Source organism: Oncorhynchus clarkii, chromosome 3 (assembly GCF_045791955.1).
Source record: "Oncorhynchus clarkii lewisi isolate Uvic-CL-2024 chromosome 3, UVic_Ocla_1.0, whole genome shotgun sequence".
Classification (NCBI taxonomy): Eukaryota; Metazoa; Chordata; class Actinopteri; order Salmoniformes; family Salmonidae; genus Oncorhynchus; species Oncorhynchus clarkii.
Genome location: NC_092149.1, coordinates 53,824,088 through 53,851,481, shown reverse-complemented (window position 1 = coordinate 53,851,481; position 27,394 = coordinate 53,824,088). Strand labels below are relative to the sequence as shown.

Sequence of the window (27,394 nt, the reverse complement as noted above, 5' to 3'; positions counted from 1 at the left end):
ACAGCTGAAAACTGTTGTACTGATTAAAGAAGCAATTAAACTGGCCTTCTTTAGACTAGTTGAGTATCTGGAGCATCAGCATTTGTAGGTTCGATTACAGGCTCAAAATGGCCAGAACCAAGTAACTTTCTTCTGAAACTCGTCAGTCTATTCATATTCTGAGAAATGAAGGCTATTCCATGCGAGAAATTGCCAAGAAACTGAAGATTTTGTACAATACTGTGTACTACTCCCTTCACAGAACAGCTCAAGCTGTTAAATTAAATAACCAGAATAGTAAGAGGAGTGGGAGGCCCCGGTGCACAACTGAGCAAGAGGACAAGTACATTAGTGTCTAGTTTTGAGAAACAGACTCCTCACAAGTCCTCAACTGGCAGCTTCATTAAATTGTACCCGCAAAACACCAGTCTCAACGTCAACAGTGAAGAAGCGACTCTGGGATGTTGGGCTTCTAGGCAGATTTGCAAAGAAAAAGCCATATATGATTTCCAAAGCCATGTGGAAACCATATATCCTGAGGCTGCATTTATTGTAGCTGGGGTTTACTAAATTTTATCAGCATATCAAATGCACGGCACGAACTGGTAGCATTCTGGACCATTGCGACTCTAACTTCCACAATGAATACAAAGCCCTCCCCCACCCTCCTTTCGGCAAATCTGACCATGACTCCATTTTGTTGCTCCCAGCCAATAGACAGACACTAAAACAGGAAACGCCCGTGCTCTGGTCTTATCCAATGCTGGTCTGACCAATCAGATTCCACGCTTCAAGATTGCTTCGATCACGTGGACTGGGATATGTTCCGGGTAGCTTCAGACAACAACATTGACGTATCCGCTGACTCGGTGAGCAAGTTTTTATTAGCAAGTGCATCGGTGATGTTGTACCCACTGTGACTATTAAAACATTCCCTCAGCAGAAACTGTGGATTGATGGCTGCATTCGCCAAAACTGAAAACGCGAATCACCACTTTTAATCATGGCAAGGCAACTGGAAACATGACATAATACGAACAGTGTAGCTATTCCTTCCAAGGCAATCAAACAAGCAAAGCATCAGTATAGAGACAAAGTAGAGTCGCAATTCAACGGCTCAAACACGAGACGTATGTGGCAGGGTCTACAGTCAATCACTGATTACAAAAAGAAAACCAGCCCCATCGGACATTGACGACACGGCCCGCTACCAAAGCCTGTGGGCTCTCCTTCACCGTCGCCAATGTGAGTAAAACATTTAAATGTATTAACCATCGCAAGGCTGCTGGCCCAGATGGCATCCCTTGCCGAGTCCTCAGAGCATGCACAGACCGGCTGGCTGGCTGGTGTGTTTACGGACATATTCAATCCCTATTCCAGTCTGCTGTGTCCACATGCTTCAAGATGGCCACCATTGTTCTTGTTCCCAAGAAAGCTAAGGTAACTGAACTAAATGACTTCTGTCATCATGAAGTGCTTTGAGAGACTAGTCAAGGACTAGTCCACCCTCTCTGATACCCTAGACCCACTCCAATTTGCTTACCGCCCCAATAGGTCCACAGACATCGCAATCGCCTGCACACTGCCCTATCCCATCTAGACAAGAGGAATACCTATGTCAGAATGCTGTTAATTGACTACAGCTCAGCATTTAACACCATAGTACCCTCAACTCGACATTAAGCTCGAGACCCTGGGTCTCAACCCCACCCTGTGCAACTGGGTCCTGGACTTTCTGACGAGCCGCCCCCAGGTGTTGAGGGTAGGAAACATCTCCACCCCGCTGATCATCAACACTGGGTCCCCACAAGGGTGCGTTCTCAGCCCTCTCCTGTACTCCCTGTTAACTCATGACTGCGTGGCCATGCACGTGGACTTCAGGAAACAGCAGAGGGAGCACACCTATCCACATCGACAGGACAGCAGTGGAGAAGGTGAAAAGATTTAAGTTCACAGACAAACTGAAATGGTCCACCCACACAAACAGCATTGTGAAGAAGGTGCAACCAGGGCTGTATCACCGCCTGGTACGGCAACCGCTCTGCCCTCAACCGCAAGGCTCTCCAGAGGATGGTGCGGTCTGCACAACTCCTCACCGGGGGCAAACTATCTGCCCTCCAGGACACCTACAGCACCCGATATCACAGGAAGGCCAAAAAGATCATCAAGGACAGCAACCACCCGAGCCACTGCCTGTTCACCCCGCTATCATCCAGAAGGTGAGGTCAGTACAGGACCGAGAGACTGAAAAACAGCTTCTATCTCAAGGCCATCAGACTGTTAAAACAGCTGTCACTAACATACAGACTCAAATCTCTGGCCACTTTATTAAATCTATTCATTAAACTGATTAAAGGTATCAGTAGTCACTTTAAATAACGCCACTTTAATAATATCTACATATCCTACATTACTCATCTCATATGTAGATACTGTATTCTATACCATCTACTGCATCTTGCCTATGCCGCACAGCCATCGCTCATCCATATACAGTTGAAGTCGGAAGTTTACATACTTAGGTTGGAGTCATTAAAACTTGTTTTTCAATCACTCCACAAATTTCTTGTTAACAAACTAGAGTTTTGGCAAGTCGGCAGTAGTATCTATCTACTAACTAAATATACTTTCCTGCAACCCGGCTCACCCAATGCTCACCCCGCCGATCCATCACGACTGGTCTGCCGACGTAATCGTCCGATGTGGTTTCAACCACCTTTTCCATTGCGATGACGCTAAAAACCCATCCGCTAGCCCCGGCCCGCTAGCTCTCTGAACTCCGTTGTCTCTCGCTCACCTAGTGTAGTAGCGACTATCGAACGGTGACCTAAACTGGGATATGCTTAACACCCCGGCCGTCCTACAATCTAAGCTTGATGCCCTCAACCTCACACAAATTATCAAGGAACCTACCAGGTACAACCCTAAATCTGTAAACACGGGCACCCTCATACAGTGGGGAAAAAAGTATTTAGTCAGCCACCAATTGTGCAAGTTCTCCCACTTAAAAAGATGAGAGGCCTGTAATTTTCATCATAGGTACACTTCAACTATGACAGACAAAATGAGGGGGAAAAAAATCCAGAAAATCACTTTCTGTCAATTTATAAAGCACGTTTGATCCATAAAAACTAAAAAATATTTAAAGTTGCCTATAAACTTTGCCAAAATATTTCAAACTACTTTTGTAATACAACTTTAGGTATTTTTAAACGTTAATAATCGATCAAATTGTAGACGGGTCTATCTGTTGTTCAATACAGGAAGACAACAAACCAGCACTACTTTTCACGTCTTGCGCAACTCTCAACGGTGTTGCCCAATTCCTAGTTGGCCTACTTCTTCATTGCACAAAGGAATAACCTCAACCAAATTCCAAAGACTGGTGACACCCAGTGGAAGCGGTAGGAACCAGTTCCTAAGAAATATCGTTTGCCAACGAGAACTTACTGAACAGACAGAGACCTCAAAAAAATCTGAACGGTTAGTCCTCTGGGTTTTGCCTGCTACATACGTTCTGTTATACTCAGACATGATTCAAACAGTTTTAGAAACTTCAGAGTGTTTTCTATCCAAATCTACGAATAATATGCATATCTTATATTCTTGGCTTGAGTAGCAGGAAGTTGAAATTGGGCACGCTATTTATCAAAAAGTGAAAATTCTGCCTCCTTGCCCCAAGAGGTTAATCAAACAAAAGGACCAATTGTGATGTTTATGGGACATATTGGAGTGCCAACAAAAGAAGCTCGTCAAAGGTAATGCATGTTTTATATTTTATTTCTGCGTTTTGTGTAGTTCCTGCAGGGTTGAAATATGCTACCCTCTTTGTTTACTGGTTGTGCTATCACAGATAATAGCTTATTATGCTTTCGCCGAAAAGCCTTTAAAAAAAATCTGACATGTTGGCTGGATTCACGAGTGTAGCTTTAATTGAGTATCTTACATGTGTGATTTAATGAAAGTTTGATTTTTATATAATTTTTAAATTTGCTGCGCTGCATTTTCCCTGTTTTTTTGCCCAAGTGGGACGTGACTGTCCCGCCTATCCGTAAGAAGTTTTAAATAAGCATGCTCCATCCAAAAAATTGTTGAACAAAGAACAGATATAGATAGCCCTTGGTTCACTACAGACTTGACTGCCCTGACCAGCACAAAAACATCCTGTGGTGAATGTACTGCATTAGCATCGAATAGCCCCCACGATATACAACTTTTCAGGGAAGTTAGGAACCAATATACAGTCAGTTAGGAAAGCAAAGGCTAGCTTTATGAAACAGAAATTTGCATAGATTTTTAGATTTTTGTCCTATATACACTTTTTTTGTTGGTTTCAATAGATGAGTATTCAGGAAAAAACAGGACACGTTTACTTTTTCCTTTAAAGTGATCGTGTCCCCAAACAAAGCCAAGAAAGACAGAATATATCAACAAAGCCAAACAGGGATTTCGGGATTGGAAATTAGAGCAATTTATGGTAAATTGGGAAGAAATCTGTTGGGAATATTGTACCGTTTGAATGTTGACCATGTGTTAAACCACAGAAGTCAAATGATTTGTTTTTCTTTTATTCAAGGTGAGATATTGCATTTTATTTTCCGAGACATCAACCAAAGTGACTGACTGTGCATACATTAAGTCGGAAGTTTACATACACTTAGGTTGGAGTCATTAAAACTAGTTTTTCAACCACTCCACAAATTTCTTGTTAGCAAACTATAGTTTTGGCAAGTCGGTTAGGACATCTACTTTGTGCATGACACAAGAAATTTTACCAACAATTGTTTACAGACTGATTATTTCACTTAATTCACTGTATCACAATTCCAGTGGGTCAGAAGTTTACATACACTAAGTTCACTGCCTTTAAACAGCTTGGAAAATTCCAGAAAATTGTCATGGCTTTAGAACCTTCTGATAGGCTAATTGACATAATTTGAGTCGATTGGAGGTTTACCTGTGGATGTATTTCAAGGCCTACCTTCAAAATCAGTGCCTCTGCTTGACATCATGGGAAAATCAAAAGAAATTGTAAAAACATTGTAGACCTCCACAAGTCTGGTTCATCCTTGGGATCAATTTCCAAACGCCTGAAGGTACCACCTTCATCTGTACAAAAAAATAGTACACTAGTATTAACACCATGGGACCACGCAGCCATCATACCGATCAGGAAGGAGACACGTTCTGTCTCCTAGAGATGAACGTACTTTGGTGCGAAAAGTGCAAATCAATCCCAGAACAACAGCAAAAGGACCTTGTGAAGATGCTGGAGGAAACCGGTACAAAACTATCTATATCCACAGTAAAACGAGTCCTATATCGGCATAACCTGAAAGGCTGCTCAGCAAGGAAGAAGCCACTGCTCCAAAACCGCCATAAAAAAAGCCAGACTACGGTTTGCCACTGCACATGGGGACAAAGATTGTACTTTTTGGAGAAATGTCCTCTGGTCCTTATGTTTGTAGGAAAAAGGGGGAGGCTTGCAAGCCAAAGAACACCATCCCAACCGTGAAGCACGGGGTGGCAGCATCATGTTATTGGGGTGCTTTGCCGCAGGAGGGACTGGTGCACTTCACAAAATAGATGGCATCACGAGGCAGGAAAATGATGTGGATATATTGAAGCAACATCTCAAGACATCAGTCAAAGTTGATGTTTGGTCTCAAATGGGTCTTCCAAATGGACAATGACCCCAAGCATACTTCCAAAGTTGTGGGAAAATGGCTTAAGGACAACAACGTCAAGGTATTGGAGTGGCCATCACAAAGCCCTGACCTCAATCTGATAGAAGATGTGGGCAGAACTGAAAAAGTGTGTGCGAGCAAGGAGGCCTAGAAACCTGACTCAGTTACACCAGCTCTGTCAGGAGGAATGTGCCAAAATTCACCCAGCTTATTCTGGGAAGCTTGTGGAAGGCTACCCTAAATGTTTGACCCAAGTTAAACAATTTAAAGACAATGCTACCAAATACTAATTGAGTGTTTGTAAACTTCTGACCCACTGGGAATGTGATGAAAGAAATAAAAGCTTAAATAAATAATTCTCTACTATTATTCTGACATTTCACATCTTAAAATAAAGTGGTCATCCTAACTGACCTAAGACATGGACTTTTTTACTAGGATTAAACTGAGTTTAAATGTATTTGGCTAAGGTGTATGTAATCTTCTGGCTTCAACTGTACATACACCTTCATGCTGAGGATCAACGAAGGAGGATCCTACCAGAGTGAGTACAGTAAATAGTAGAGTACAATAACAAGCGGTTTGGGCAACTTGTAGCTTTATCATGAATGTTATTATGTATGTGTTTCTTGTTATTCAAAGGCAAAATCAGAATGATAAATCTTTGATCGTACTTGTGTATGGGTGTTACTTTCCTCTTCATCAGTCTTGGCTGTGGCTCTATCTTGGAAGAAAGCATTGAAGACATTTTGCTTTCACTGGGGCCTCTGATCTCACACTCTGAGAGGGTCCTTAGTAAATGATGGAGCTCCTGATTTTGACTGGACGAGCCAATTGAATAATACTCTGCTCACAATCCTTTTGAAAACAGAACATAATCTGGTTAGGATGTATATTAACATACTTGTTGAATTGCATATAGTGTTGTGTCATCAAAGGTTATGCTATGGTGTTTGTGCTGTCTAAATCTGAATGAACATGCACAATATGGAAGGAACTGTATAGGTTGTAAATTATATAATCTAGGCTAGAATGAATTTGCTCAATGCTCTGACAAATGCACATTGGTTATGAACCTACACTATGTAATCAAAAGTATGTGGACAACTTTCAAATTAGTTGATTCGGCTATTTCAGCCACACTCGTTGCATGGCTGTGTGCTCGATTTTATACACCTGTCAGCAATCTCCATAAATTAACATTGAAAGTCACTGAGGCCATTCTACTACCAATGTGGCACCCTCATAGGATGCCACCTTTCCAACAAGTCAGCTTGTCAAAATTCTGCCCTCCTAGGGCTGCCCAGGTCAATTGTACAGTATGTGCTGTTATTGTGAAGTAGATATGTCTAGGAGCAACAACGGCTAAGCCGTGAAGTGGTAGGCCACACAAGTTCACAGAACGGGACATCCGATTGCTGAAGCTTGTAGTGCGTAAAAATCTTCTGTCCTCTGTTTCAACACTCACAAGTTCCAAACTGCCACTGGAAGCAACGTCAGCACAATAACTGTTCATCAGGAGCTTCATGAAATGTGTTTACATGGCCGAACAGCTGCACACAAGACAAAGTTTACCATGCACATCTGACAGTCCAACGGACAAATCTGGGTTTGGCAGATGCCAGGAGAACGCTACCTACCCAAATACATAATGCCAACTGTAAAGTCTGGTGGAGGAGGAATAAGGGTATAGGGCTGTTTTTCCATGGTTCAGGCTAGGCCCCTTAGTTCCAATGAAGGGAACACTTAACGCTACAGCATACAATAACATTCTAGACAATTCTGTGCTTCAAAATTGTGGCAACAAAGGCCCTTTCCTGTTTCAGCATGACAATGCCCCCGTGCAAAAAGTGAGGTCCATACAGAAATGGTTTGTCGAGATCGGTGTGGAAGAACTTGACTGGCCTGCACAGAACCCTGACCTTAACCCCAAGAATTGAAACACCGACTGCATCCAGGCCTAATCGCCCAACATCAGTGCCTAACCTCACTAACGCTCTTGTGGCTGAATGAAAGCAAGTCCTCGTAAAAATATCTAGCGGAAAGCCTTCCCAGAACAATGGAGGCTATTGTAGCAGCAAAGAGGGGACCAACTCCATATTAATGGCCTTGTGAATGTTGACCTGTTTTAAAGGTCTTCCTTACATCGGCTACGGAGAGCGTGATCACACAGTCGTCCGGAACAGCTAGTGCTCTCATGCATGCTTCAGTGTTGCTTGCCTAGAAGCACGCATAGAAGTCATTTAGCTTGTCTGGTAGGCTCATGTCACTGGGCATCTCACGGCTGTGCTTACCTTTTGTAGTCAGTAGTTTACAAGCCCGGCCATATCCAACGAGCGTTTGAGCAGGTGTAGTAGGATTCAATCTTTGTCCTGTATTGATGCTTTGCCTTTTTGATGGTTTGTCGGAGGGCATAGCGGGATTTCTTCTAAGCGTCCAGGTTAGATTCCTGCTCCTTGAAAGCAGCAGCTCTAGTCTTTAGCTCAGTGCGGATGTTTCCTGTAATCCATGGCTTCTGGTTGGTGTACAGTCACTGTGGGGACGACATCATTGATGCACTTATTGATGAAGCCAGTGACTTATGTGGTGTAATCCTCAATGCCATTGGAAGAATCCCAGAAACATATTCCAGTCTGTGCTAGTGAAACAGTCCGTTCTTATCTCCTACATCTGACCACTTCCGTATTGAGCGAGTCACTGGTACTTCCTGCTTTAGTTTTTGCTTGTAAGCGGGAATCAGGAGGAATGAGTAATGGTCAGATTTGCCAAATGGAGGGTGAGGGAGAGTTTTGTATGTGTCTCTGTGTGTGGAGTAAAGGTGGTCTGGAGTTTTATTTCCCCCTCAGCTTGAACATGTAACATGCTGATAGAAATTAGGTGAAACAGATATGTTTCCCTGCATTAAAGTCCCTGGCCACTAGGAGTGGCGCCTCTGGATGAGCATTTTCTTCTTTGCTTATGGCCTTATACAACTCGTTGAGTGTGGTCTTAGTGCCAGCATCGGTTTATGGTGGTAAATAGACAGCTATGATAAATATAGATAAACTTTCTTGGTAAATAGTTTATTTCTAATTTGAAAACTTTCTTAGTAAATAGTCTAAAGCTACCTCAGGCAAGCAAAACCTTAATATTAGATTTCTTGCACCAGCTGTTATTGACAAATAGACAAAGACCGCCACCCCTTATCTTACCGGAGGCAGCTGTTTTATCTTGCCGATTCACCGAAAACTCAGCCAGCTGTATGTTATCCATGTCGTCATTCAGCCACGACTCGGTAAAACATAAGATATTACAGTTTTTAATGTCCCGTTGGTAGGATAGTCTTGATCAGAGCTCATCCAGTTTATTATTCAATGATTGCACGTTGGCTAATAGGACTGATGGTAGAGGCGGGTTACTCAATTGCCGTCGGAGTCTTACAAGGCACCCCGTCCTACCCCTATATCTCCATCTCTTCTTCATGCGAATGACAGGGATTTGGGCCTTGTCTGGTGTCTTCGTCCAGTACAAGGTGATTAATCGCTGTTCTGATATTCAGAAGCTCTTTTCGGTCATTTGGGGGAAACATAATGTACAAAATGTTACAAATAACGCTAAAAAAAAACAATTGCACAATTGGTTAGGATCCCGTAAAAAAGGCAGTCATCTTCTCTGGTGCCATTATTACAATTCCTCTTGTAATCGCTCCTCTTTCACCCCAGCTGCCAAACAACCCTGATTCAGATTACCTTGATTCCTACCCCTGCTAGATTAGAGACATAATTTATAGATCTGCAGGTAAGGGTGCTCTCGAGCGGCTAGATGTTCTTTACCATTCGGTCATCAGATTTTCCACCAGTGCTCCTTATAGGTGTAATGATGTATGCTGAGAGTCCGGAAGCAAGTTCAGGGAGTGAATACATTTAATAAATAAACAAAACAAGAAACACAAACGGCGCACCGACATGAAACAGAAACAATGACGACTGGGGAAGAAACCAAAGGGAGTGACAAAGGGCAGGTAATCAAGGAGGTGATGGAGTTGAGGTGAGTGTCATTATGCACAATTGCACGAAATGCTGGTGACAGGTGTGCGCCATAAACGAGCAGCCTGGTGACCTAGAGGCCAGAGAGGGAGCACACGTGACACTAGGACCTCACTGCACTCTATTAAACTGTTCATCTCCCTGGGTCGCTCCTCTTTTAATTTCGCTGCTGCTAGCAACTGGAACGAGCTGCAAAACCACTCAAACTCTCTTCATTCAAAGACTCAATCATGGACACTCTTACTGATAGTTGTGGCTGCTTCGCCTGATGTGCTGTTGTCTGTGCCCAATAATGTTTGTACCATGTTGTGCTTCTGCCATGTTTTGTTGCTACTATACCATGTTATTGTCATGTGGTGTTGCTGCTATGCTAATGTTGTCTTTGGTCTCTCTTTATGTAGTGTTGAGGTGTCTCTTTGTCGTGAATTGTGTTTTGTCCAATATTTTAATTTTAATCCCAGCCCCTGTCCCCACACTTCATGGAAATGAAAACAACATCATGTAGTGTTTTTTCAGCACTATTACAACTTTTATAAACATTGGCACATGACATACTTACAGTAGATATTTTATAGAAAAGGTAACCTACTCACTTGTCATTCATCAACTTGGATGCCTTGATGAGTTTCCCAGCAAACTTCTGCAGTCCCTTGGCATAACTGACCTCCAGCTCAGCCCTAGTCACAGAGAAATGTCATCAAGGCACGTTACTTTTGTCACACTGAGGTGAAACCGTAACTACAGGTAATTCAAATTCAATCTGGAAGTTAGGACTTCAGCATGCAATTATGAATGGATGTGTAGGTATGTCCCAAAAAAAGAATGGAAATGTCATGAAAAATAAATATGTGCAGTCCAGCTTCAAAAGTGTAACTTTTCCAATCTGAGAGAGCATACTATGCTCAAATAAATTACCTCAAAGGATATTCTCAAGGAGTTGTGTATGCAAATACAGTACATCACATTGACCATACCTTTGCTGACATACTGTCATGACCTTGCAGAAATGCTCCCAATTGTTGGAAAACCTCTTCAGATCTTGGTACAACAGGTTGTACTATAACACATTCGCCAAGTCATGGTGTTGTCAAACTGCGGCTATCTTGAGTAACCACTAATACAAACAGCTTTGAAGAAAATCATTACATTTTGAATTATGTTACACACATATAAAGGAGAAATAAGCAACATTTGTCTTTGCCATTTGACTAAAAGTTGTCTTTGAAAAGAGGTAGAGTGAGTACTCACTGTACAGTTGCTCACAGGGTCCGGCATTTTCAGTCTAAGGTGGTTTGACTTTGCACTTTGAACATGCTCCTCCTAAAGCCATTTATGCGGAAATCACCTAAGCATATACACTGAGCATACAAAACATTAACAACATGTTTTGCGTCCTCAGTGTATATGTTCAGGTGATTTCCGCATGAATTACTTTAGGAGAGGTGAATCCAGGTGAAAGCTATGATCCCTTATTGATGTCACTTGTTAAATCCACTTCAATCAGTGTAGATGAAGGGGAGGAGACATGTTAAAAAAATATTTTTAAGCCTTATGACAATTGAGACATGGATTGCGTATGTGTGCCATTCAGAGGTTGAATGGGGCAGACAAAATATTTGTGCTTTTGAATGGGGTATGGTAGTAGGTGCCAGACGCACCAGTTTGGGTGTGTCAAGAACTGCAACGCTGCTGGGTTTTTCACACGCATCAGTTTCCTGTGTTTCAAGAATGGTCCACCACCCGAAGGAGATCCAGCCAACTTAACACAACTGTGGGAAGCATTGGAGTCAACATGGACCAGCATCCTTGTGGAATGCTTAACACCTTGGTGTTCCTAATGTTTAGTACACTCAGTATATAGCCAGTGCACAGGAACATTTCATTGGAAGATTCAACCATTTATGTCCTCACCCATCCACTGTCACTTTGTGCACATGAAATTGAATGTCAATAATTACTTAATTAATGAAAACCCTTTTCCCATCAACAACAGGGATGATCGATACTGCATTAGAGACCTACACAATACACATTCTATTCAATCCACGTGTCCTTGGATGATTCATATATGCCAATACAAGTAAAAATAGAAATTACATGGGCTCCTGGAGAGCTATTATTTTTCTCTGAAACACAAACGCTACTTGAAGTTGAATATGCAATACATCTAGTTATATTTCAATGAGAATGTATAATGAGAATGGATTAGCGAGATGAATGTCCCGAAAGCATTGTTGAATGAATATCAATGACAAGAATTCATAGTCATAATTATGCAATCACATTAATTATTCACTTAGCCTTGAGAGGGAATCAGTTTTGGAACAAAAAAATAACAATCCTTCATAGTCAACTTGCCATGCCACAAAAATTCTAATTCTGTAATCTACCAATATTACTCCGTTACTTCTCACAAGAACAAGTATGTACAGCAACTGCTAGTTTCAATTAATCAGATCGACAAATATACTTTCTTACTTGCAATCTTTAATATTGTCAAGGGTTTTAAATGCATCATTGCTTAATAATACCTTCCTCTGTCTTTCAAGAGGGCCATGAACAATTAACGAAATACTTACCAGAAATGTTGTAGAATACTTAACAAAATTTAATTGGAAATATAGCATGGCCCTATTTTTACACACACACATACATAATGCTGTTACTGATATCTCTTACAGCTTATGGATGGATAATGTGTGTTTGTATTTCCCATAATAATGCATTGTTGTAAGACCACATTACTATTCATTTGTGAGCAAAACAAATGCAATCAGTTTTAGCAAGTGAAGGGGGGCATCACTGAAAACAAATCCATTTGTTTAGCATTTTTGCCAATGACGACTCATGCTGTAATGTGTGTACCCGTTGATGGAATAGTGAAATGATATGCATTACGGATTGGTTCACAATTAGCCAATCTTAACACTGACAGTCATTGAGACATGTTGACAATAATTAGCAAATTTACAGTACCAATCAAAAGTTTGGACACATCTACTCATTAGGGTTTTTAAAATATTTTTTAAACTATTTTCTACATTGTAGAATAATAGTGAAGACATAAACTATTATAACATATGGAATCATGAGATTCTTCAAAGTAGCTACTCTGCCTTAATCTTTGCACACTCTTGGCTTTCTCTCAACCAGCTTCATGATGTAGTCACCTGGAATGCAATTCAATTAACATGTGTGCCTTGTTAAAGGTTCATTTGTGGAAATTCTTTCCTTCTTAATGTGTTTGAGCCAATCAGTTGTGTTTTAACAACGTAGGGATGGTATACAGAAGATAGCCCTATTTGGAAAAAGATGAAGTCCATAGTATGCCAAGAACTGCTCAAATAAGCAAAGAGAAACAACAATCCATCATTACTTTAAGGTCAGTCAATGCAGAAGATTTTGGGAACTTTGAGTTACCAGCCTGCTGCACAGAGTTCAAGTAACAGACATTTCAACATCAACTGTTCAGAGGAGACTGCATGAATCAGGCCTTCATGGTTGAAATTGCTGCAAAGAAACCACTACTAAAGCACAAGAAGAGACTTGCTTGGGCCAAGAAACACGAGCAATGGACATTAGACCGGTGGAAATCTGTCCTTTGGTCTGATGAGGCCAAATTTGAAATGGTTGGTTCCAACAGCCGTGTCTTTGTGAGACGCAGAGTAGGTGAATGGATGATTTCCGCATGTGTGGCTCCCACCGTGAAGCATGGAGGAGGTGGTGTGATGGTGCTTTGCTGGTGACACTGTCAGTGATTTATTTAGAATTCAAGGGACACTTCACCAGCATGGCTACCAGCTGGTCTACGCTTAGTGGGACTATCATTTGTTTTTCAACAGGACAATGACCCAACACACCTCCAGGCTATGTAAGGGCTATTTTACAAAGGAGAGTGATGGAGTGCTGCATCAGATTACCTTTCCTCCACAAATTACCCGACCTCAACCCAATTGAGATGGTTTGGGATGAGTTGCATCGCAGAGTGAAGGAAAAGCAGTCAACAAATGCTCAGCATATGTGGGAACTCCTTCAAGACAGTTGGAAATGCGTTCCAGGTGAAGCTGGTTGAGAGTGCCAACAGTGTGCAAAGCTATCATCAAGGCAAAGGGTGGCTACTTTGAAGAATCTAAAATATATTTAATGTGTTATTTCATAGTTTTGCACTGTTGTTTTTTCACTGCTATTCTACATTGTAAAAAAAAGTAACAATTAAGAAAAATCCTGGAATGAGTAGGTGTCAATTTGACTGGTACTGTATATCTATCCAAAATAAATAACATAGACACATAACATAATTAACTACCCCCAGTATGCCAGTCAGACTACGTTTAAACAGCATGCTTTCGCCATAATAGTGGAATGCGTTCATTCGTTGGCTAAACAGAGAGACTGGGCTGTACCGACAGGAGTGCTTTGATATTTCATTGAATGCAGTTTGATGCAAATATAGAGAAAGATAATAAAATGGAGGGGAAACATGGAAATAATCAAACTGAAAACTAAGAACTTCCAGTACCAGACAGGCAATGTTGTTCATGTCGCACACATGTATCTATGAATGCTGTCTGCAGCTTTGCTCCAGTGCTTATAAAATGTCTCATAGCAGTGGTCAGTGTTCATCTAGACAAGGGGCCCCTGCTGACAGGTACCCATTGGTCCCGTTGGTGGTGCTGTTGTGGTGCTTCTGAACAGGAGTGGGCGGAGGACCGTTGTCCTCGTCCGAGCTGGACTCAATGTCACTGCGGTCGTCTTTCGACACCTGTGGAGAGGTGCAGACGCTGTCAGAACAGCTCATATACCATCTGATGTCATGACAGAGGAAGTAAAAGCAGTTGGCCATCGCTATTGGTTTCCTCATTTTACAAATAAGATCATGTAAAAAAAGAAAAAGGGATGTCATGTGATTGTGACTTGATAGTGAGATGACAATACACAAAGAAGTTTGTTCCCCTTCTGTTCCAACTACTTACATGTAAAGGATTCCACTTCCCTGCCTTGAAGGTTGAAAGGTTAGCATGAGGGATAGAAAAAGTAAAATCAATGAAGGTTATTGACAACAAAACAGGCCCTTTAGTGAATAGCTTCTGTAGTACATGTACAGTGAGCTTGACTGCTAAGATTACCCAACGCTTTGCTTTGCATTTACAATTACAAAAAGTAACATGGTAGTGCTAAATTCTAACTACATACATAATGAGAATGACTTTCTAACTACATAAAGACGGTCCTCTTGAGTGTACTCTGTCATATTTTCATAATGTCTGCCAAATGGCACCCTATTCCCTATGGGCCCTGGTCAAAAGTAGTGCACTACATATGATGCCATTTAGGACCCTGAAATGCGAACTGGGGGAGAATCTCAATAACGTTTCCTTGACTACTCGCATTCTCTTCTCAACTCAGGAGAAGAGGAGAAGCTCAGAGAGGGACCTCTGACATTCTCAACCAATGAGTTTTGAGAACCAGGCAAGAGGACGCGAGGAGTCAAGAAATTGTAATTGAGACTCTCCCTTTGTCTCTCACCTTTCCTCTGGAGATGGCTCGACAGGCTATCTTCACTATGAGGTAGGACCAGAAGGAGTGCAGGAACTGCAGCAGGATCAGCAGTAGGTTGAACACCCACCAGGAGGGGTACGGCCCCACGATCTCCCAGCTCTCAAACAAGGTAGTGTTTAAAATCCTACGTGAAAGAGAGAGAGAGCAAGAGAGAAATAATTAGTCAACTCATTTGATAAGTAAACCACACTACACACACATTCAGAGCAGCTCATAATGACAGGATGTAGTAATGAGACAACCATGTCGTCTCTATTGGGAATTGGGTAACAGACTGGAAATACTTATTGGTTTTAATACGGGTCGCTCTCTGAAATTAACAAAAACCTGCCAACTAAAGTACACGCCAGAAAACCCAGTCTGAGGCAGCTGTCACCAAATAAGCTACTTGTTATTGTCTTAGAATTCTAGGTGAACAGAAGACAGTAAATGTTCCTGGTGATCTAAGGTAGAGTGGAGGAATACAGATGGCCAGGTGGTTGAGAGAGACCCTCAGGGACAACATAAGAGGCTAACGTCCAGAGCCTTCAGCCCCTAGCTAAGGGTTTCCCAAACTTGGTCCTCGGGACCCTAAGGGGTGCACGTCTTTTTTTTTTTTTTTTGCCTTAGCATTACACAGCTGATTCAAATAATCAACAAGCTTTGATAATTTGAATCAGCTGTGTAGTGTTAAGGCAAAAACCAAAACGTGAAGTCTCCTAAAACCCTTGGGGTCCTGAGGACCGAGTTTGGAAAACACTGCCCTAGCTTGCTCTCCATCCTCCACGACAGACAGGCAGAGACAGACAGACAGACAGACCCTCTCTTAACAGCCAAGGATAATTATCACCCAGGAGACAGACAAATAACTTTATCCCTTCTCCCCGCTATACTGTGCGGAAAAGCTCATGCAGCACTTTACTGTATGAAGTCAATCTGTTATAATGTACACACTACTCAAACCACTTTAAAGAACATATTAAATCCTTCATTCACTTCTCTGATGAATGGCTTGATAGCTATTTCAGGGAAGGTAGAGATATAGTTGGATAATTGTACATGATATGAACCCAGCTGATACTGAAGCCATGGCAACAGTTGTACAGTCACACTACCCTTCTGGTTGCTGTGGTGCGCTCTGCCTGCACTGTGATATACTGTATAACTCACGACGGCATACTAACAAGAGGAAATCACTGAATGAGACTTTTCTAAAGGATTTACATTTCTTTAGAGACAGTGCACTGTACTGTGGAGGTTCATGCTTTAATATCTTTCAAATAAAGAGTCGTTTGTCATTTTGATCTGGTAATTAACCGCGCTGTCCTCGAGTGTGGGCTCAAAATTGGGGTGACGTCTCAGAGCGGGATAGTAAATCACGTCGCTGTTTTCTCCTCGTACAGTGACGGTAGTGCTGAGAGTGTGCTTAGGACATGACACAGTAAGATGGTGCGCGCATATTCCTCTACTACGACTAATTTGCTACTGCTTCTCTCTCTCTCTCTCATATCAAAAAAGGTAGGATGTCTCTCTGATGACACATCAAAAACATTCCGGTGCAATTCAAATTCGTCATCTAATTGGAAGTCCAATATGTAAAAAAGACAACATTCTCGCATTGATACCAACTGATACAGGCACTGTGATAACATAAATCATTTGTTAATTAAGGTTTTCAAAGTGTACATTGAATGTGCCATTTCAGATTCCAGTCTCAAATCGACCCTGGTTTACATAATTAAATTATCTCAAAATAATGGTCCGTCTTTCATTTTTATTTCCCCCTCCCTCTTTACTGGAGAAGATGCTTACGTCCATATTGTTGCTGTAGTATCCATAGTAACTATTACTAAGCAACAAAACTCACCAAGACCTGTATAAAATGAAAACCTTCCTGGAAAAAGTGCAAAGCCCATTTGGAAAGTGTCAATATTCTGAGATCTACAGTACATTCATGTCTCCTGTATTCGGAGACAGATAATACACTGAAACAAACATTCTCCGATATACAGTATCATCCTGGTCTGTCTCAACTGGCAGCACACAAGTGCATCTAAAAAACACTTAATTCCATTGTTTCAATTGAGCTGTAGTCTTTCACAGAGAAGACATTGGTTGAGTCCCAAATGCCGCCCTATTCCCTACATAGTGCACTACTTTTGACCAGTGGCCGTAGGGAATAGGGTGCCATTTGGGAAGCATTCATTCTATGTAGAGACAAAGTCTCCTTACCAGACAGGATAGACACCCAGCCTGGAGCTGATGAAGACCATTGCAAACATGACAAACAGGAGGTTGCAAAGTCTCTGAAACTTGGCATAGTTGGCCATTTTGGCAGCCTGCAACAGATGACACAGACACACGCAAAATGGTTACAAGAACAAAACGTGGATGTTGTATCTATCTTTTTCCTACACTGAAATTGGTTTCGGCAGTACATAATTGAAATCTACAGATGGCCGATTCTCCCTCTGATCACAAGCAAGCACAGTAGCTAAAACAACCACAAAAGAACACAGGACCCTCCCACATGTCCGTGGTGTGTGAAGAATACATCAGGGCCACGTTCAGCAGGCAAACCTTGTGGAACATTGCAGAGAGAAATGTAATTTGTAGAAATAACAAAAATCTTTTCCCCCCCCTACATGCCAGACACCTGAACATGCCTTGCTGAACGTGTCCCCGTGTCTCTACTCACCTCCACCAGGACGTCGGCGGAGTCGTGGAGACACATGACCAGCGTGCCCACTCTAGCCATGTTGTTGACGTAGGCAAAGGTGATGAGGGAGATTGTCGCCAGGTGGTGCAGGAACATTATCAGGAAGTCCTGCGGGGGGGGGGGGGGGGGGCACAGGCGTCATAGTCATGTCACACAATGGTAGAGGGAGAAAGCATTCTCTACCATGTGACTCACATCAAGGAGACATGTACAGCATGTGGGTTTTATGAAAGCTTCGGCGTCATGCAGAGAACATGACCGCTGCTGTATTCTTTGTGCTCACAGTAGATAAGTGGACTCCTCTGCACCTTGTACACTTGTTGGCTGCGCACTATGCAGAACATCTATGGTGACAAGGTGCGGATGACATTCTGACCAGGACATTGCCCATTTGTAAACATCACACTCCGTAAATGACAATTCAACTTCCCTCCTCATCTGCTTTTGCTTTGTGCTGACAATTCTATTGTTTCTCTGAACGCAGGACTCAAGGGCAGCTGACGCCTTCCTTTCTCATCATCTACTTTGGTGGCTAGACAGTTATTCTTTTCACAAATGAATGAATATGAAAACTAAGTCTAGTAAAAATGTACTAAATAAAATTTAAAAAAAGAGGCGAGTCTACATGTACTACAGCTAAAGTAGTCAGTCTAGAAGGTTAATATCCCCTGATGAGTGAGGCTGTGGCTGAATAAGGATGACATGCCCTCCTGTGCCCCACAGGGTTGAAAAGGCTCAGGACAGCAGCAGAGCAGCCAGCCCAGAGCAGGAGGAGGAGCAGTGGTGCAAACACAGAATGGAAGCAACAGAGTGCAGGGAACATACTGGAATTGGCAGGGGGTGCAGAGGACCTCCTCAATGCGTAGCTTTGTGCAATGAAAAAACTGAAAGGAGAAACAAAAAAAAACAGACATGCCAACAGTCAACACGGAGATGAGAGGTGAGGGCATAAACATCACGGCATCATGGGACAGCTGTGAGTGATTGAGTGAGTGTTAGGTGTTCAGTGGTGTGGACAGAGTGGGGCAGAAAGAGAAGGAAGAGATGGGAGGCATGCAAATTGGCATTCTCTGAACTCAACTAGGGAGCTGGTTTAAAAGAAAATGCCATGGCCAAGGAGGGCCCTCCATAAACAATACCACCCCCCTATATTCTACCCCTTGTTCTTGACACCACTTAACAGTGCTAAAGAAGATTGAAAAGAACAGAAGCAAAAAGAGCTATGCTGAGGCAATATTTACAGCTCAAACATGGAGATGCCCTGACCTGGAAAATCTATCTGGCAACCCGACTATGGGATGTATTAGAAAGAGTGTATGCGTGTGTGTGTGTATCAAATGTGTGTCTGTCTGCAGATGAGCAGTTCTGCAGTGGTCTTTTCCATAGAGGCTGTGCGTGTACGTTCCATGGATTATTTATCTTTAGTCTAGGGATTAAGTGTGAGTGGGTCACAAAACTGGGCCTGATGTCATCACAGCTGTTTGTTTGACCCTAAGTTACTTTGTTTAAACATCATTCAGGATGAAGTGGAGTGAGAGGCTAGGTTACGAAAAAAATATAAACATGTGCTACTAACAAAATCACCTCAGATAAACCAGGTCTAAAACACACTCACAGATATCAAAACTAACATTTGTGTCTCAATTCGTATTCAATATGAAATATTTCAAATGAATCTTTTTCATTCTTAAATAATAGTTTATCAGTGAGGACAAGGAACGACATGACACTGAAATAAATAAAAAATTATGGAGAAATGTAATAATCTTCAGATTCTAGGAACTGAATAATGAAATGAGACTCAATCGAAAACAAATGAGGGGAAAACGGTTGTCTGCCAGAAACAATGTCTGCCAGAAAATTCCAGTAATCCATCTCCTCCTCTCAGAGGCCTGTGATTTCACAGAGCAGAGATTAGACTAAAACACCACACCAAGGCAAAGACCAAAAAATAAAACAAAATCCTAGAACAGACAATAGCAGGCCTGAATGCAGACAAACAATAATTAAGGCTTTCTTGAGATTACCACTGCATAACAGAACTGACTTGTTTACGTGTTGCTGTGCATTTTGTTGCCAACCTTACTTTGCTACCTGACAACTTTACGGTTTTTACTTTTTAAATTTATATTTTTGGTTTTTCCCTCAACTTTTTATTTTCATTCAACTTTTTCACTCCGGACGCTTTATCTGGACATGGTTCGTCAGGACCTCCAACAGCCGAAGTTAAGTAGTAATATTAACATGATGCCTTCTAATTGCAGTCGCTGTACTCATAATATACAGGAGAACGATCGCCTTACTGCGAGGATAGCCGTGCTACAAGCCCAGTTTCAGACGCAATCGTTAGGCAAGGGCAATTTCAGTGTAGGAAAGGATGAAACAGCGTCTGTGCCACCAGTAAGTACAGATAGTAACGTTAGTATAAATCCCCTCGCATGGTCCCCACAGCCGGACAACTTTCTCACAGTTTCTGGAGGGAAATGCTGTAGGAATGCTCAACCGGTGTCGCTCATTCAGCCGACAGAAACTTTAAACCGTTTTTCCCCATTAAGCAGCGAGTCGGAGTCAGAGGCCGAGCCTTCTCTTGTCTCTACTCCTCCCGTTACGGGGTCTGAGACGCCGAAGCTTCCCACCATTAGCTCTGACAAATTGAAAACCCTAGTCATTGGCGAATCCATTACCCGCAGTATTAGACTTAAAACAAATCATCCAGCGATCATACACTGTTTACCAGGGGGCAGGGCTACCGACGTTAAGGCTAATCTGAAGATGGTGCTGGCTAAAGCTAAAACTGGCGAGTGTAGAGAGTATAGAGATATTGTTATCCACGTCGGTACCAACGATGTTAGGATGAAACAGTCAGAGATCACCAAGCGCAACATAGCTTCAGCGTGTAAATCAGCTAGAAAGATGTGTCGGCATTGAGTAATTGTCTCTGGCCCCCTCCCAGTTAGGGGGAGTGATGAGCTCTACAGCAGAGTCTCACAACTCAATCGCTGGTTGAAAACTGTTTTCTGCCCCTCCCAAAATATATAATTTGTAGACAATTGGCCCTCTTTCTGGGACTCACCCACAAACAGGACCAATCCTGACCTGCTGAGGAGTGACGGACTCCATCCTAGCTGGAGGGGTGCTCTCATCTTGTCTACCAACATAGACATGGCTCTAACTCCTCTAGCTCCACAATGAAATAGGGTGCAAGCCAGGCAGCAGGCTGTTAGCCAGCCTGCCAGCATAGTGGAGTCTGCCACTAGCACAGTCAGTGTAGTCAGCTCAGCTATCCCCATTGAGACCGTGTCTGTGCCTCGACCTAGGTTGGGCAAAACTAAACATGGCGGTGTTCGCCTTAGCAATCTCACTAGGATAAAGACCTCCTCCATTCCTGTCATTTTTTAATTTTTTTTATAATATGTTTATTATTTTACAATAAAAAAATCAAATAAAAAAGACAGCAATACTAACAATGACATTCATTGTACTGTTGAATGGGATGGCCAATTTAGAGGACAAAACAAAACTTAACTCACACATACACAAAATAAAACAAAATCCTATTAGGTTGTACATGTATAAGAAGACAGCATATAGTCATTACAAGCAGTGTAGTTAAGCCAAAAATAAATATTGAGTGGAGTACAGCACAGAGTAGCAGCAGATCGTCAACCCAGTTATGAAGCGGGACTAGACCATTTATCCAGTATCGGCTGCCATATTTTGTAAAACATTGGACTTCTATTGCAGGTATTGTATCGAATCTTTTCCATATGTATTACATTCCCTAAATCCCGTAACCACATTTCAAAGGTAGGTACAGTCTCCAGTTTCCAAAATTGTAATATGAGCCTTTTGGCTAATAGAGTACAAAGAGAGACAGCTTTCCCTTCGTGGTTATTCCCATCAACTGTACCAAACAGAGCGGTCAATGGGTCTGGGGCTAGAACTCTATCAAAGGCTCTAGATAAGTAATCAAAAATGAGAGCCCAGTAAACATGTAACTTAGGACATGTCCAGAATAAGTGGGTCAACGTCCCCTCATCCTGCTTGCACCTCTCACACAGTGGTGAGGTGTCCGGGAATATTTTATGCAGTTTTACTTTTGAGTAATGTAACCTGTGTATCACCTTAAACTGTACAAGGTTGTGTCTGGCATTCACTGAACTGTGGTTTATATTCCTGAGAGCTTCTACCCAGTCCTCATCTGAGATTTCTGACCCAAGTTCTTGTTCCCAAGCCCTTTTAATGGTGTCTGTGGATACCTCTATGTGGGCCTGTAGCACATCATACAGTCTAGAGACCGACCCTTTTGAATGGGGTTTGACAAGGATCAAGCTATCTAATGTAGGACTATTTGCCTTCATGCCATACTGTGGAATATGTGTCCTTACGAATTTCCTGATTTGGAGGTATCTGAAAAAAAATGTGTTGTTGGCATGTTGAACTTTCCCTGTAATTGTTGAAATGAAGCTAACTGACCATCTATGTATAGATTACAAATAGTTGTGAGCCCCTTCTCCCTCCACTGTGAAAACACCACATCATCCAATGCGGGGTGGAAAGCATGTTTCAGGAAAATCGGGCTGTCAATGTATACAGTGGGTATGTTAAGAAAATACCTAATCTGTTTCCAGATCCTAAGCGTATGACAAATGACTGTGTTAGAGTCATAAGTGGATTTGTTCACATATGATGGGCTATTAACAAGTGCAGGGAGTGAGGAACGTTGACAGGAGGCCTGCTCAATCAAAAGCCATGCAGGCATATCCTTCTGTCTCATCGCAGGTAAACTTTCCCTCCAGAAAGACACAATGTTCAGATTAGCAGCCCAATAATACAGTATAAAGTGAGGAAGGCCAAAGCCCCCCTCTATTTTGTACTTGCATAAATGCTTCTTTGAAATTCTGGCTGCCTTGTTATCCCATAAAAATGGAGTTACTATTGAATCCAGTTTCTTAAAATAGCTTTGTGGTATGAAATTGGGTAGACATTGGAAGAGGTAAAGAAACCTGGGTTTAATAGCGTTTATACGACCAACCAAGGAGATAGGCAGAGTTTTCCAAAAATCAATATTTTGTTTAAGCTGATATATTTTCATGTCCCAATTCGCTTTCAATAGCTGATCAAGGTCTCTTGTCACCACAATGCCAAGGCTTGTGAACTTGTCCATCACTGTTCTAAACGGGGTAGATTGCAGAAATTGCATATCCACAGGCCGTGATATTGGCATCAACTCACTTTTTTGCCAGTTTATCTTGTAGCCAGAGAAGGAGCCAAATGTGTTTATCAAGTTAGGTAAGGGTGGAATAGAAGTTTTAGGCTTGGACAAAAACAAAAGAACATTGTCTGCATATAGTGCTGTGTGTCCTTTACTTTAACAGAAGCTATATCGACACATGCCCGAATGCGAGTAGCAAGAGGTTCCATGGCTATAGCGAAGAGAGCAGGCGAAATAGGGCACCCCTGTCGGCACCCCTTGAACAAGCGGAATGACTACGACATTTCTTGATTGGTTACCACGGAAGCCATTGGGTGTGCATAAATAATTCTTATCCAATTAATAAATTCCTTTCCGAACCCGAAGTGCTCCAGAACCGACATCATATACTTCCACTCAATCCGATCAAACGCCTTCTCTGCTTCAAGAGATATTACCACTGCCTCAACCTTGTGATCGTGAAAAAGCGTCTCAAATTGTAGTATATATGTCGGCCCGGGATAAAACCTGTCTGGTCAGGGTGTATGATGTCGGAAATGTATGTTTTCAATCGGTTTGCCAATATCTTTGTCAACACCTTGTTTTCTATGGGGAGTAACGACACGGGGGCGATAAGACGACATCTCCATGGAATCTATCTTTTTTCAAGATCAGTGCTGTTGTAGCCTCATACAGTGTTTGCAGGAGTTTGGCATTTTATTTTGTATTGTTTAAACATTCGCAGCATAAGTGGAGATAGAATTCTATAAGAAGTACTGCGCCAGTCTATTACATATCCATCGGGCCCAGGGGCCTTGCTGTTTGGAAATTGTGCTATCGCTGTGTTAATTTCCTCTAAAGTTATCCCAGCATCGAGTGCAGCAGCTGCCCCCCTGTCTAGTTTAGGAAGTTCACATTCAGCGAGAAAGCGTTCCATAGTTTGTGGATCAGTAGCATCGCATTTTGATTGGTATAGCTCTGAGTAAAACTGCGCAAAGCATTTATTAATATCCTGCGGATCGGTTACTATTTTACCCTCCTTGTCTTTTATTTTGTGAATAGCTTCCTGTCATTATTGAAAGAGATCATGATACCTCACATCTCAAAATAGGGCTACTTAATGTTAGATCCCTTACTTCAAAGGCAATTATAGTCAATGAACTAATCACTGATCATAATCTTGATGTGATTGGCCTTACTGAAACATGGCTTAAGCCTGATTAATTTACTGTGTTAAATGAGGCCTCACCTCCTGGCTACACTAGTGACCATATCCCCCGTGCATCCCGCAAAGGCGGAGGTGTTCCTAACATTTACGATAGCAAATTTGAATTTACAAAAAAAATATATGTTTGTCTTTTGAGCTTCTAGTCATGAAATCTATGCAGCCTACTCAATCACTTTTTTATAGCTACTGTTTACAGGCCTCCAGGGCCATATACAGCGTTCCTCATTGAGTTCCCTGAATTCCTATCGGACATTGTAGTCATAGCAGATAATATTCTAATCTTTGATGACTTTAATATTCACATGGAAAAGTCCACAGACCCACTCCAAAAGGCTTTCTGAGCCATCATCGACTCAGTGGGTTTTGTCCAACATGTCTCTGGAGCTACTCACTGTCACAGTCATTCTCTGGACCTAGTTTTGTCCCATGGAATAAATGTTGTGGATCTGGACTATCGGACCACCATTTTATTACGTTTGCAATTGCAACAAATAATCTGCTCAGACCCCAACCAAGGAACATCAAAAGTCGTGCTATAAATTCACAGACAACATAAAGATTCCTTGATGTCCTTCCAGATTCCCTCTGTCTACCCAAGGACGCCAGAGGACAAAAATCAGTTAACCACCTAACTGAGGAACTCAATTTAACCTTGCGCAATACCCTAGATGACGTTGCACCCCTAAAAACTAAAAACATTTCTCATAAGAAACTAGCTCCCTGGTACACAGAAAATACCCGAGCTCTGAAGCAAGCTTCCAGAAAATTGGAACGGAAATGGCGCCACACCAAACTGGAAGTCTTCCGACTAGCTTGGAAAAACAGTACCGTGCAGTATCGAAGAGCCCTTACTGCTGCTCGATCATCCTATTTTTCCAACTTAATTGAGGAAAATAAGAACAATCCGAAATTCCTTTTTGATACTGTCGCAAAGCTAACTAAAAAGCAGCATTCCCCAAGAGAGGATGGCTTTCACTTCAGCAGTGATAAATTCATGAACTTCTTTGAGGAAAAGATCATGATTATTAGAAAGCAAATTACGGACTCCTCTTTAAATCTGCGTATTCCTTCAAAGCTCAGTTGTCCTGAGTCTGCACAACTCTGCCAGGACCTAGGATCAAGAGACACTCTTAGTACTATATCTCTTGACACAATAATGAAAATAATCATGGCCTCTAAACCTTCAAGCTGCATACTGGACCCTATTCCAACTAAACTACTGAAAGATCTGCTTCCTGTGCTTGGCCCTCCTATGTTGAACATAATAAACGGCTCTCTATCCACCGGATGTGTACCAAAATCACTAAAAGTGGCAGTAATAAAGCCTCTCTTGAAAAAGCCAAACCTTGACCGAGAAAATATAAAAAACTATCAGCCTATATCGAATCTTCCATTCCTCTCAAAAATGTTAGAAAAAGCTGTTGCGCAGCAACTCACTGCCTTCCTGAAGACAAACAATGTATACGAAATGCTTCAGTCTGGTTTTAGACCCCATCATAGCACTGAGACTGCACTTGTGAAGGTGGTAACTGACCTTTTAATGGCATCAGACCGAGGCTCTGCATCTGTCCTCGTGCTCCTAGACCTTAATGCTGCTTTTGATAACATCGATCACCACATTCTTTTGGAGAGATTGGAAACCCAAATTGGTCTACACGGACAAGTTCTGGCCTGGTTTAGATCTTATCTGTCGGAAATATATCAGTTTGTCTCTGTGAATGGTTTGTCCTCTGACAAATCAACTGTACATTTCGGTGTTCCTCAAGGTTGCGATTTAGGTCCACTATTGTTTTCACTATATATTTTACCTCTTGGGGATGTCTTCCAAAAACATAATGTTAACTTTCACTGCTATGCGGATGACCCACAGTTGTACATTTCAATGAAACATGGTCCAAAAATTGCCCCAAAATTGCCCTCGCTAGAAGCCTGTGTTTCAGACATAAGGAAGTGGATGGCTGCAAACGTTCTACTTTTAAACTCGGACGAAACAGAGATGCTTGTTCTAGGTCCCAAGAAACAAAGAGATCTTCTGTTGAATCTGACAATTAATCTTAATGGTTGTACAGTCGTTTCAAATAAAACTGTGAAGGACCTCGGCATTACTCTGAACCCTGATCTCTCTTTTGAAGAACATATCAAGACTGTTTCAAGGACAGCTTTTTTCCATCTGATTTGGTCCTGCCGTACATACCTACACGTACGCTACGGTCACAAGACGCAGGCATCCTAATTGTCCCTAGAATTTCTAAGCAAACAGCTGGAGGCAGGGCTTTCTCCTATAGAGCTCAATTTTTATGGAATGGTCTGCCTACCCATGTGAGAGACGCAAACTCAGCCTCAACCGTTAAGTCTTTACTGAAGACTCATCTCTTCAGTGGGTCATATGATTCAGTGTAGTCTGGCCCAGGAGTGTGAAGGTGAACGGAAAGGCTCTGGAGCAACGAACCGCCCTTGCTGTCTCTGCCTGGCCGGTTCCCCTCTTTCCACTGGGATTCTCTGCCTCTAACCCTATTACAGGGGCTGAGTCACTGGCTTACTAGGGCTCTTTCATACCGTCCCTAGGAGGGGTGCGTCACTTGAGTGGGTTGAGTCACTGATGTGATCTTCCTGTCTGGGTTGGTCCCCCCCCTTGGGTTGTGCCGTGGCGGAGATCTTTGTGGGCTATACTCTGCCTTGTCTCAGGATGGTAAGTTAGTGGTTGAATATATCCCTCTAGTGGTGTGGGGGCTGTGCTTTGGCAAAGTGGGTGGGGTTATATCCTTCCTGTTTGGCCCTGTCCGGGGGTGTCCTCGGATGGGGCCACAGTGTCTCCTGACCCCTCCTGTCTCAGCCTCCAGTATTTATGCTGCAGTAGTTTGTGTCGGGGGGCTAGGGTCAGTTTGTTAGATCTGGAGTACTTCTCCTGTCCTATCCGGTGTCCTGTGTGAATTTAAGTATGCTCTCTCTCTCTAACTCTCTTTCTTTCTCTCTCGGAGCCCTGAGCCCTAGGACCATGCCTCAGGACTACCTGACATGATGACT

General features: G+C 42.3%; 1 protein-coding gene across 1 annotated transcript in view; it reads right to left on the bottom strand.

Annotated features, from left to right (window-relative positions):
* Positions 1–12,161: 12,161 nt before the first annotated feature.
* LOC139406019 (ceramide synthase 6-like) overlaps positions 12,162–27,394 on the bottom strand; it is a 31,045-nt gene continuing 15,812 nt past the window's right edge. The window contains exons 7-11 of the mRNA XM_071148482.1: positions 17,928–18,056; positions 17,462–17,568; positions 15,218–15,374; positions 14,665–14,688; positions 12,162–14,453 (exon numbers count right to left, since the gene is read on the bottom strand). Coding sequence (XP_071004583.1) covers positions 14,304–14,453; positions 14,665–14,688; positions 15,218–15,374; positions 17,462–17,568; positions 17,928–18,056 — 567 coding nt within the window. The 3' untranslated portion in view covers positions 12,162–14,303. The remainder of the gene's footprint in view (positions 14,454–14,664; positions 14,689–15,217; positions 15,375–17,461; positions 17,569–17,927; positions 18,057–27,394) is intronic.